General features: G+C 40.9%; 1 protein-coding gene across 1 annotated transcript in view; it reads left to right on the forward strand.

Annotated features, from left to right (window-relative positions):
- The first annotated feature begins 6,618 nt into the window (after positions 1–6,618).
- Positions 6,619–13,659, forward strand: part of LOC118361421 (transmembrane and coiled-coil domains protein 1-like) — a 61,600-nt gene continuing 54,559 nt past the window's right edge. Inside the window, exon 1 of the mRNA XM_035741359.2 lies at positions 6,619–7,170. Coding sequence (XP_035597252.1) covers positions 7,132–7,170 — 39 coding nt within the window. The 5' untranslated portion in view covers positions 6,619–7,131. The remainder of the gene's footprint in view (positions 7,171–13,659) is intronic.

Genomic DNA, 13,659 nt, shown 5'->3' on the forward strand with positions numbered 1-13,659 from the left:
AGCGTTTGTATGGTCTGTGCAGAGAGGAGAGAACAGGGATAGACAGACACATAGTTGACAGGCTACAGAAGAGGCTACGCTAATGCAAAGGAGATTGAATGACAAGTGGACTACACGTCTCGAATGTTCAGAAAGTTAAGCTTACGTAGCAAGAATCTTATTGACTAAAATGATTAAAATGATACAGTACTGCTGAAGTAGGCTAGCTGGCAGTAGCTGCGTTGTTAACACTACACTAATCAAGTCATTCCGTTGAGTGTAATAGTTTCTGCAGTGCTGCTATTCGGGGGCTAGCTGGCTAGCTAGCAGTGTTGTTAACGTTACGTTGCGTTAAAAGAACGACAATAGCTGGCTAGCTAACCTAGAAAATCGCTCTAGACTACACAATTATCTTTGATACAAAGACGGCTATGTAGCTAGCTATGTAGCTAGCTACGATCAAACAAATCAAACCGTTGTACTGTAATGAAATGAAATGAAAATGTGATACTACCTGTGAGTGCGACCGGGTTGTTGAGTTCAATTCAGTAGACGTTGGCTAGCTGTTAGCTGTTAGCTGTTGGCTAGCTAGCAGAGTCTCCTACGTTAAGGACGACAAATAGCTGGCTAGCTAACCTCGGTAAATTAAGATAATCACTCCAAGACTACACACTCTAAACTACACAATTATCTTGGATACAAAGACAGCTATGTAGCTAGCTAACACTAAACTAATCAAGTCGTTCAGTTGAGTGTAATAGTGCTACAGTGCTGCTAATCTGTGGGCGTTTGCTAGCGTTTGCTAGCTGGCTAGCTGCTGGGCGAATAGCAGTGAAGGCTACGTTAGGGCGACGAAATACGATAATTATGCAATTATCTCTGATACAAGGACGGCTATGTAGCTAGCTAAGAAGAAATTGGTAAGATTAGACAAATCAACCGTTGTACTATAATGAAATGTAATGAAATGTAATGAAAAAGTTATACTACCTGCGGAGCGAAGTGCGATGTGACCGCTCGCTCCAACCCGGAAGTGAAAGGGTTTTCTAGGGTACGAGGGACAGTAGCGTCCCACCTGACCAACATCCAGGGAAATTGCAGAGCGCCAAATTCAAAAACAGATATACTCATATTACAAATTCATAAAACATACAAGTGTCATATACATCGGCTTAAAGATTAACTTCTTGTTAATCCAGCCGCTGTGTCAGATTTCAAAAAGGCTTTACGGTGAAAGCAAACCATGCGATTTTCTGAGGACTCCCATTTACTCAATAGATGTTTGTTTTGTTCGATAAAGTCCCTCTTTATATCCAATTATCCAATTTATATTTGTGTGTTTTGTTCAGTAATCCACAGGCTCAAAGGCAGTCACAACAGGCAGACGAAAAATCCGAAAAGTATCAGTAAAGTTCATAGAAACATGTCAAATGATGTTTATAATCAATCCTCAGGTTGTTTTTAGTCATAATAATCAATAACATTTCAACCGGACAAAAGCTTTGTCAATATAAAAGGAAAACAAGAAAGGCGTGCTCTCGGTCGTGTGCATGAAAAACCTCTGGGACACTGCAGTGTCCACTCATTCAGACCGGTCTTACTCCATAATTTTTCAGAATACAAGCCTGAAACAATTTCCAAAGACTGTTGACATCTAGTGGAAGCCATAGGAAGTGCAATTTGAGTCCTAAGTCATTGGAATCTGTATAGGCAGTCTATGGAAAACTACAAACATTAAAAAATCCCACTTCCTGGATGGATTCTTCTCAGATTTTCGCCAGCCATATCAGTTCTGTTATACTCACAGACATTATTTTAACAGTTTTGGAAACTGTTGGAAACTGAGTGTTTTCTATCCAAATCAATGTATTCCTGCACAATAAGAATGGTAGTGTGTATTTTCAAAGAAGCTTGGATCATCATTATTTGGACAGTATAGGTTAAGAAGCCATATCTGCTTATTGTCCAATTTTTTATTTATTTCACCTTTATTTAACCAGGTAGGCAAGTTGAGAACAAGTTCTCATTTACAATTGCGACCTGGCCAAGATAAAGCAAAGCAGTTCGACACATACAACAACACAGAGTTACACATGGAGTAAAACAAACATACAGTCAATAATACAGTAGAAACAAGTCTATATACGAAGTGAGCAAATGAGGTGAGATAAGGGAGGTAAAGGCAAAAAAAAAGGCTATTTTGGCAAAGTAAATACAATATAGCAAGTAAAACACTGGAATGGTAGATTTGCAGTGGAAAGAATGTGCAAAGTAGAAATACAAATAATGGGGTGCAAAAAAAATAAAATAAATAGAGTTGGGAAAGAGGTAGTTGTTTGGGCTAAATTATAGGTGGGCTATGTACAGGTGCAGTAATCTGTGAGCTGCTCTGACAGCTGGTGCTTAACCTCTTAAGTCGACCCTCTACTTTTTTGAACATTCTGTTAAAAATCGCGCAACATTTCAGCGCCCTGCTACTCATGCCAGGAATATAGTATATGCATATGATTAGTATGTGTGGATAGAAAACACTCAGACGTTTATAAAACTGGTTAAATCACGGCTGTGACTATAACAGAACGTGCGTTTCATCGAAAAGCGCAGGAAAATCTGATCACTGAAAATTGGAAAATATATCAATGCGCCACTTGCATGTATTGTCTATGGGAAAGCAAATTACCTGGAGCCGAGATTGCAATTCCTACAGCTTCCACACGATGTCAACAGTCTTGTCATTTGCCTAGGCTTTGTTTCTTGGTCAAACAAAGAAGAGACAGCCCATTTCTTCAGGTCTCGGACCGGATATTTTGGTGAGATTTACCCGGACATTATTTCCAGACGTACCCCTATAGAATATACATCGCCTCGTGATCAATTTGATCGCTTATTAACATTTACTAATACCTAAAGTTGCATTACAAAAGTATTTCGAAGTGTTTTGTGAAAGTTTATCGTCAACTTTTTTAATTTTAAAAAATGACGTTACGTTATAAGACGCTATTTTTTTCCGTTTATCACACAGTCTTCATAGATCGATATCTAGGCTATATATGGACCGATTTAATAAAAAAAAAAGACCCAATAGTGATTATGGGACATCTAGGAGTGCCAACAAAGAAGATGGTCAAAGGTAATGAATGTTTTATATTTTATTTGTGCGGTTTGTGTAGCGCCGACTATGCTAATTATTTTGTTTACGTCCCCTGCGGGTCTTTTGGGGTGTTACATGCTATCAGATAATAGCTTCTCATGCTTTCACCGAAAAGCATTTAAAAAATCTGACTTGTTGCTTGGATTCACAACGAGTGTAGCTTTAATTCAATACCCTGCATGTGTATTTTAATGAACGTTTGAGTTTTAACTAGTACTATTAGCATTTAGCGTAGCGCATTTGCATTTCCAGATGTCTAGATGGGACGCCTGCGTGTAGGTAGGAGCAAGAGGTTAAAGCTAGTGAGGGAGATAAGTGTTTCCAGTTTCAGAGATTTTTGTAGTTCGTTCCAGTCATTGTCAGCAGAGAACTGGAAGGAGAGGCGGCCAAAGAAAGAATTGATTTTGGGGGTGACCAGAGAGATATACCTGCTATGGTGACATGTTAGCAATAACATGTTTAAAATAATCCATCCACCTTGATGATCTGTTTGGACAATTTGCACATTTGGATCCCATGGAACCGGATGGACCGGTACTCATCCTTCAAAAAAAGCACACAGTGACACCCACAGAACAGAAGCAGATCAAACGGCAAATGCATTTCCACCTCAATTTGTATTATATAAAGCAATTAAAATATATATATTTCAAAAATCCTACTCATCTTATTTTCCATAATTAGCTATTCATATATGTCGTAATGTATCTTTTACTCCCTCGCAACATTTGTGGGATACACAGCCACACACACACACACACACACACACACACACACACACACACACACACACACACACACACACACACACACACACACACACACACACACACACACACACACACACACACATACACACACACTCCTTTACGTTGTTGATTGCCCCTCTATATCTGTCCACTCCTCAGTTTGTTCCCCGTGTCAGCATTATTACAATTTTGTTTTCCCCTGTCCAGACGCTGTCCGTATTCTGTTCCTGTCCGTGTTTAATTAAATGTTCACTCCCTGTACTTGCATCTTGTTTCTAGTGTCTGTCCTTACACTGTTGAAGATATTTGAAGAGGTGGGAGCAGTGAAATGTGTGTGTGTGTGTGTGTGTGCTTGAGATTCCACATTGCACACAATGGATCTGATAGAGCCACACCCTACCCATTCTCTTTATGACCCACTGTCTTTCTTTTGCCTCCCTCCCCTCTTCTCTCATTTTCTATCTTATTCAAAACAAAGTAAACATTACACTGAGAAAAGTTTCAGAGGAATAGAGACATTTCAAGAGTACAAATAGTTAACTTCTTGACGCACCCATCCATTTAGCGGGATCCTTTTCATCAACACCCGCAGCGCGCCAAATTCAAATTAAATTACAAAAAATATTTAATTTTCATGAAATCACAGGTGCAATATAGCAAAACACAGCTTAGCTTGTTGTTAATCCACCTGGCATGTCAGATTTCAATACAGCTTTTCGGCGAAAGCATAACAAGCGTTTATGTAAGAACATCTCTCTCAGTAGACAAAATATTACAAACACTAGCTGCCAAGTAGATTGGTCACGAAAGTCAGAAAAGCTTACCTTTGATGATCTTCGGATGTTTGCACTCACGAGACTCCCAATTACACAATAAATGTTCCTTTTGTTCCGTAAAGATGATTTTTATATCCAAAATACCTCATTTGTTTGGCGTATTATTTTCAGAAATCCACAGGCTCGAGCAGTCACGACATCGCAGACGAAAATTCCAAATAGTATCAGTAATGTCCACAGAAACATGTCAAACGTTTTTTATAATCAATCCTCAGGTTGTTTTTAAAATATTTAATCGATAATATATCAACCGGGACTGTTGCTTTTTCAATAGGAGAGGGAGAGACAATGGCTGCCCCACTCTGTTGCGCAAGCAAAACTCTGCGAACACCCAGCTATCCACTGACGCGATGTTACCTTTCTCGCTCATTTTTCAAAATAAAAGCCTGAAACTATGTCTAAAGACTTTTGACACCTTGAGGAAGCCATAGGAAAAGGTTGATATCTGGTTGATATCCCTTTAAATGGAGGCAAGGAATCCAATGGAACTGAGAGCTTTCAGGAAAACCAGCAGATTGGTTTGATTTTCCTCAGGTTTTCGCCTGCAATATCAGTTCTGTTATACTCACAGACAATATTTTGACAGTTTTGGAAACTTTAGAGTGTTTTCTATCCTAATCGGACAATGATATGCATATTCTACTTTCTGGGCCTGAGAAATAGGCAGTTTCAAATGGGTATGTTTTTTTAGCCAAAAACAAAAATCCTGCCCCCTACACTCAAGAAGTTAATGTATGAAAGGGAAAATAAATAAACATAAATATGGGTTGTATTTACAATGGTGTTTGTTCTTCACTGGTTGCCCTATTCTTGTGGCAACAGATCACACACATTGCTGCTGTGATGGGACACTGTGGTATTTCACACAACAGATATGGGGGTCTTTTCTTGAGAGCCAGGTCTGCCTATGGTGGCCTCTTTATAGCAAGGCTAAGCTCACTGAGTCTGTACATAGTCAAAGCTTTCCTTAATTTGGGGTCAGTCACAGTGGTCAAGTAGTCTTCCTCGGTGTACTCTCTGTTTAGAGCCAAATAGCATTCAGGTTTTCCAAAAAAAAATAGCCAATTCTTTCCAATGTGTCAAGTAATTATCTTTTTGTTCTCTCATGATTTGGTTGGGTCTAATTGTGTTGCTGTTGCTGTCCTGGGGCTCTGAGGGGTCTGTTTGCGTTTCCCGAACAGAGCCCCAGGACCATCTTGCTTAGATTCTTCTCTAGGTTAATCTCTCTGTAGGTGATGGTTTTGTTATGGAAGGTTTGGGAATCGCTTTCTTTTTGGGGTTGTAAAATGAAACGTCTCTTTTCTGGATTTTGATCATTAACGGGGATCGGCCTAATTCTGCTCTGCGTGCATTATTTGGTATGTTTTTGCAGAAATCTGCATGCTGAGTCTCAATTTGGAATTAGTATTTGTGGTCATGACAACTGGACCTTTTTTTAACACCATTATTTTAGTCTTACTGAGATTTACTGTCAGAGCCCAGGTCTGACAGAATCTGTGCAGAAGATCTAGGTGCTGCTGTAGGTCCTCCTTGGTTGGATACAGAAGCAACAGATCATCAGAAAACAGTAGACATTTGACTTCAGATTCTAGTAGGGTGCGGCCGAGTGCTGCAGACTGTTCTAGTTCCCTCGCCAATTCGTTGATATATATGTTGAAGAGGGTGGGGCTCAAGCTGCATCTCTGTCTCACCCCACGGCCCTTTGGAAAGGAATGTGTGTGTACTCTCTCTCTTATCCCCCCACTGACATAGTCCCAGGAGAGGCGCTGTACAGACAGTCAGACAGTCAGACAGCCCCTCACCCTCCCCTTTTTCTGCCCCCTCCACTGCCCGACAGGAAGCATGACACAACATTGCTTTTTCTCCAGTAAATGTGACGGAGCTGAAGATCGAGTGTGTGTCTGTGTATGTGTTTGTGTGTGTTTGCGTCAGACCCTGTGTCTGCAGCAAGATAGTTTTAGTGTGTCAGTATTTCTAATTCCTGTCTGCTTTGTAACTCTATATTCTTTCAACCACATTGTGTGAATGTGGAGAGAGTGCGCACCCATGCTGTGTGAGTAGAGGGAAGCACAGCTGAGCACTCTTTTATCTCTGTCTGTTCTCCCTCCCTCCCTTTTCCTTCCTCATTCTCACCTCCTTCTCACTTTCTTTTCTCTCGTCACTTGTGTTTTCTCACTAGATGAACCAGCATGGTCTAGAGCAGTTTGGAACAGAGAGAAGTGTGTTTGCGTGTGTGTGCGTGTGTGTGCTTTTCTGTGATTATGCACATGCATATTTCCTTTAGCGTGAAGTAGATGTAGCGATGTAGCGATGTGTGTGTGTGTGTATACTGGCTATGGATGTGTGTGTTCCTACTGAGAAGAGCTCTGTGCGTGGAGGGGAGTAGAGCACATCGTCAGTCGCTCCGTCAGTCAGGATGGTTCAGAGGTTTAGTCTACGCAGACAGTACTCCAAGGTAAGTCTGCTAAAAGACCCCCACTTAACTGTAAAGTGACCCACTGAGCTGAACATAATACATGAAATTGACTTCATTGTGGGGACCCCCATATTAGTCTGGTAATTTGATACCTGTGACATTATATGTTTAGTGTGGCTCTTTCAGGTGTATACTTTCAAAAGACAAGGACATCTGTAGTTGCTGAATGTCTCTCTCTTTTTCCCATCTTGGTCCATCACTCTTGGTTAATATGTCCCCAAAAAAGTGATATGTCTCATCACTGTGTTGAATCTGTCCCTGTCTATCTCTCTCTCTCTCAAGTCCAATATGCTTTAATGGTATGAATGACCATTTCAATGTTGACAAAGCAAAGTGCTACAAAAAAAATTCTGAAAGCAACAATGACAGCAATAAAAATAGTAGTTATAATATGAAATACAAAAATATACACTGTATATTAACAGAATATAACAAATAAATATCCAATACAGAAATGTAATAATGGCCAATGTTCAGAATAAAAAAAATAATTGAAAATGTTCTATTACTTATAATATTACTTATAATACAATAGTACAATAGTACATTTTTATGTTTCCTCCCTTCGCTTGGGACAAACTGTGACATACTTTGCTGCCAACTCTATAACATCAGACCTCTCCCCCAAAAGTATAGAACGTTTCTCTTTGTTTAATTGTTCTGTGAATGTAGAATCTTTAATTTTGAAAATAAGGAATCTCTAATGAATCTATGTTTGGGGCAGGTGATTAGAAAGTGTTCTTCACTTTCTATCTCGCCTGACCCACAGTGATGACATAGTCTGTCCTTTCCAGGATATTATTACTGATTCTGTAATTGGTTAATTAAGGTTTTTCCTTGTTTGGGCTGTTTTACAAAGGTTAAGTATTCAGATAAAGTGAAGTCCCTTTCCAATGTTCGGTAGTATTCCATTTCTCTCGACTGCACCAAAAGTTGATGTATGCATTCTTATTATTCACCAGAACACACACACACACATTGTCTAGCAGGATCGCCTGCAGCTGAGGATTCCACATTGATTGAGTGGAGGGTCTAGTCTGATCTCTCACTTGAGCTGCTTGGGAGAGAGGGATGGGTAGGGGTAAGAGAGATAGAGGGAAGGGGAGGAGGGAAGGAGGGTCGGGGCAGAGCATTTTTGGGAGGTTTGTAAGGAAAAAGGGGTTGCTTTTGAATGGGGCTGGGAGGGGGTCTCTGTATTATTGAGTGGAGATGAAAGGGCAGTCATACTTGGGGGGGGGGTAAAGCCTCCTCAGGGCTTTTCTGAAGATGTCTGCTCATCCCGCCCCTCAGAGAGCAGGATTATGGGATTATCCTCCTCCTTCCTTCCTCCTGCTCCTCTTAGACCTCTTCTCCACCTACCACCTGCTGCTCTCTCCTCAACCACACTTTTTATTCTACTCTGTTATTCCTTCATGTATCTGTGAGAACATATATTACAATAACACATACATAAATATCTGCAGTTTTGGTAGCATGCAATCATTTCCAGTAGTAATTACCACTTAATATTCAGAGTTAATAAGGTACAGCTATTGTCTACTTCAGATCATTTTACCCGTAAACACACACACACACACTGGCACATGCCCTCTTTCTAAAAGCCTGTAGATGCTGGTTACTTAAGCTGGTTACTTCTGTTTACCTACAATATTATGAGAAAGACAGAAGATGATGTCCATAACTACAGTATTGTTTTGGATGGATGCATGGTCTTTGTCATGCTGGTAGAAAGGGTTGATTGGAACTGGTCGTTGAGGGCCACAGTGTGCACAGGATTTTGTTCTTGCCAAGATACAACACACCTGATTCAGCTAAGCAATGTACTGTATAAAGCATGCTTGATAAGCTAGAGCAGCTGTGTTAGTGCAGGCCTGGAACAAAAGACTCACCACACCCTGTTCTGCAGCTCCGGCGCCATTATTTAAAAATGGCACTAGAGCAGAAAAGGCAGACGTTTTACGTGCCCCCAACTGATTGATTTTTTTGTTTGTTTATCTGCGTTGTTTGTAACTTATTTTTGGACTATTTTTGTGCATACTGTTGCCGCTACCGTCTCTTATGACGGAAAATAACTTCTAGACATCAGGACTGCGATTACCCACCACGGACTAGCAGAATACTTTTTCTTCTTTCACGACTCTGACGAGCCCGAGGTGGAGGATATACGGCTCCCTTGGGAACAGGCCCCGACCCCAGTGATCTGCGTGAAGAAGAGGCGGAGAAAGAGAGGACGGAGGCCGGCTTCCTTCTGAGGAGTAGGAGGCAATCGAATAAACCCCCACTCCCCTCAATTCTGCATGCAAACATGCAATCTTTGGACAATAAAATGGACGTTATTGGGAAGATTAAACTACCAACGGGACATTAAAAACTGTAACATGACGACAATATCAACATACAGCTTGGATAGAACAGTGGCTTTTGGTAAGAGAAGGGGTAGCGGTCTATGTATTTTTGTGAACAACAGCTGGTGCACGATATCTAAGGAAGTCTCGAGTTACTGCTCGCCTGAGGTAGAGTTTCTCATGATAAGCTGCACACCACATTACCTACGGAGAGAGTTTTCATTTATATTCTTTGTAGCTGTGTGTATACCAACACAGTCAGAGGCTGGCAACAAGACAGCATTGAATGAGCTGTATTCCGCCATAAGCAAACAAGAAAATGCTCACCCAGAGGCGGTGCTCCTAGTAGCCGGGAACTTTAATGCAGGGAAACGTAAATCAATTTTACCTTATTTCTATCAACATGTTAAACGTGCAACCAGAGGGAAAATAACTCTGGACCCCCTGTACTCCACACACAAAGATGCACAGAGATGCAACCACACTGCACACTGTCCTAACCCATCTGGAGAAGAGGACCCTCCAAAGTCGTCGACCCCGCCCTGTGCAACTGGCTATTGGACTTCCTGACGGGCTGCCCCCAGGTGGTGAGGGTAAGTAACAACATCTCCACCCCGCTGATCCTCAATACTGGCGCCCCACTTTGGGTGCGTTCTGAGCCTTCTCCTGTAGTCCCTGTTCACCCACGACTGCATGGCCATGCACGCCTCCAACTCAATCATCAAGTTTGCAGACGACACTAGGCTTGATTACCAAAACAAATGAGACGGCCTACAGGGAGGAGGTGAGGGAAAATAACCTCACACTCAACGTCAACAAAACAAAGGAGATGATCGTGGACTTCAGAAAACAGCAGAGGGAGTACCCCCTATCCACATCGACGGGACAGTAGTGGAGAGGGTAGTAAGTTTTAAGTTCCTCTGCGTACACATCATGGACAAACTGAATTTGTCCACCCACACAGACAGCGTTGTGAAGAAGGCGCAGCAGCGCCTCTTCAACCTCAGGAGGCTGAAGAAATTTGGCTTGTCACCAAAAGCACTCACAACCTTTTACAGATGCACAATCGAGAGCATCCTGTCGGGCTGTATCACCGCCTGGTACGGCAACTGCTCCACCCACAACCGGAAGGCTCTCCAGAGGGGAGTGAGGTCTGCTCAACACATCACCGGGGGCAAACTACCTGCCCTCCAGGACACCTATACCACCCGAGGTCATAGGGAGGCCATAAAGATCATTAAGGACAACAACCACCCGAGCCACTGCCTGTTCACCCTGCTATCATCCAGAAGGCGAGGTCAGTACAGGTGCATCAAAGCAGGGACCGAGAGACAGAAGCTGTTTTTCAATCTCAAGGCCATCAGACTGTTTTAACAGCCACCACTAACATTGATTGGCAGCTGCCAACATACTGACTCAACTCCAGCCACTTTAATATTGGAAAAATGTATGTAAGAAACATAAGGTGAATGCACTAATTTGTAAGTAGCTCTGGATAAGAGCGTCTGCTAAATGACTTAAATGTAAATGTAAATATCACTAGCCCCTTTAACCAGTTGTGACGAGCAAACCCGTATCCGGGAGCGTAAACATAGCCTCAAATGCATTAGCATAACGCAACGGACATAAATACCCCTAGAAACTTTTCCTATTCATGAAAATCGCAAATGAAATCAAATAAATATATTCAAACACAAGCTTAGCCTTTTGTTAACAACACTGTCATCTCAGATTTTAAAAATATGCGTTACAGCCAATGCTAGACAAGCATTTGTGTAAGTTTATCATGGCGTAATGCTATGCTAGGCTCTACTGGCAGCAGGCAACATTTTCACAAAAATAAGAAAAGCAACCAAATTATTTTCACAAAAATAAGAAAAGCAACCAAATTAAATCATTTTACCTTTGAAGAACTTCGGATGCTTTCACTCAGGAGACTCCCAGTTAGATAGCAAATTTTCCTTTATTCCAAAAATATAATTTTTGTAGGCGAAAAAGCTTCCGTTTCTTCACCATGCTTGGCTGACAAATCGACCGAAAAATGCTACAACTATAACGCCAAACTTTTTTCAAAATTATCTACATAATATCGACAGAAACACAGCAAACGTTGTTTAGGATCCATCCTCAAGGTGTTTTTAACAAATATATTCGATAATATATCCGTCGAGGCAGTTGGTTTCTCATAAGAAGCGATTGGAAAAATGGCTACCTCAGTATTTTACGCAAGGTTTTATGGTCACCATGTGACCACATCATGTGACCGTATGGTCCCTTACAGCCATTCTTCAAGGGAAATGCCTAAAACGACATCTCAATGCTGTAGACACCTTGGGGAAAACGTGAAAAACGTAAGCTCATTCGTAGCTCATTCACAGCCATATAAGGAGTCATTGGCATGAGGCGGTTTCAAAAAATGTGTCACTTCCTGGTTGGATTTTTTTATCTGGGTTTCGCCTGTAACATCAGTTCTGTGGCACTCACAGACAATATCTTTACAGTTTTGGAAACGTCAGAGTGTCTTCTTTCCAAAGCTGTCAATTACATGCATAGTAGAGCATCTTTTCGTGACAAAATATCTTGTTTAAAACGGGAACGTTTTCGATCCAAAAATTAAAATAGTGCCCCCTAAATTCAACTGGTTAAACAATGCCACTGTATGTTTACATACCCTACATTACTCATCTCACATGTATATACTGTACTCGATACCATCTACTGCATCTTGCCATCTTTATGTAATACATGCATCACTAGCCACTTTAACCTGTTGCGACGAGCCATCCCGGATCCGGGATCGTGAATACAGCCTCAAGCTCATTACCATAACGCAACGTTAACTATTCATGAAAATCGCAAATGAAATGAAATCAATATGCTAGCTCTCAAGCTTAGATTTTTGTTAACAACACTGTCATCTCAGATTTTCAAAATATGCTTCTCAACCATAGCAAAACAAGCATTTGTGTAACAGTATTGATAGCTAGCATAGCATTTAGCGTAGCATTTAGCGTAAGCATTCAGCAGGTAACATTTTCACAAAAACCAGAAAAGCATTCAAATAAATAATTTACCTTTGAAGAACTTCAGATGTTTTCAATGAGGAGACTCAGTTAGATAGCAAATGTTCAGTTTTTCCTGAAAGATTATTTGTTTAGGACAAATCGCTCCGTTTTCTGCGTCACGTTTAGCTACGAAAAAAACCTGTATCCAGGATTGTGTAAATCTATCTGCAAGCTCATTAGCATAACGCAACATTAACTATTCATGAAAATCGCAAATGAAATGAAATAAATCTATTTGCTCTCAAGCTTAGCCTTTTGTTAACAACACTGTCATCTCAGATTTTCAAAAATATGCTTCTCAACCATAGCAAAACAAAACATAGCAAAACAAGCATTTGTGTAACAGTATTGATAGCCTAGCATAGGATTATGCCTGACATTCAGCAAGAAACATTTTCACAAAAAACAGAAAAACATTCAAATAAAATAATTTACCTTTGAAGAACTTCAGATGTTTTCAATGAGGAGACTCTCAGTTAGATAGCAAATGTTCAGTTTTTCCTGAAAGATTATTTGTGCAGGAGAAATCGGTCCATTTTCTGCGTCATGTTTGGCTACCAAAAAAAAACGAAAATCCATTCATCAAAACGCCAAAATTTTCCACATTAACTCCATAATATCGACTGAAACATGGTAAACGTTGTTTAGAATCAATCCTCAAGGTGTTTTTCACATATCTCTTCATGATATATCGTTCCTGGAATTCTCCTCTCTGTCTCAATCACATGGATGAATGCGAGCAGCTTGGAGATTACGCAGCAATTTCAACAAAGGACACCAGGCGGACACCTGGTAAATGTAGTCCCTTATGGCCAATCTTCCAATGATATGCCTACAAATACGTCACAATGCTACAGACAACTTGGAGAAACGATAGAAAGGGCAGGCTCATTCCTGGCGCTTTCACAGCCATATAAGGAGACAATGAAAAACAGAGCCTCAAAAATCCTGCTCATTTCCTGTTTGAAGTTTCATCTTGGTTTCTCCTGTAGCATCAGTTCTGGGGCACTCACAGATCATATCTTCACAGTTTTGGAAACGTCAGTGTTTTCTTTCCC

The sequence above is a fragment of the Oncorhynchus keta genome, unplaced genomic scaffold (assembly GCF_023373465.1).
Source record: "Oncorhynchus keta strain PuntledgeMale-10-30-2019 unplaced genomic scaffold, Oket_V2 Un_scaffold_584_pilon_pilon, whole genome shotgun sequence".
Taxonomy (NCBI): Eukaryota; Metazoa; Chordata; class Actinopteri; order Salmoniformes; family Salmonidae; genus Oncorhynchus; species Oncorhynchus keta.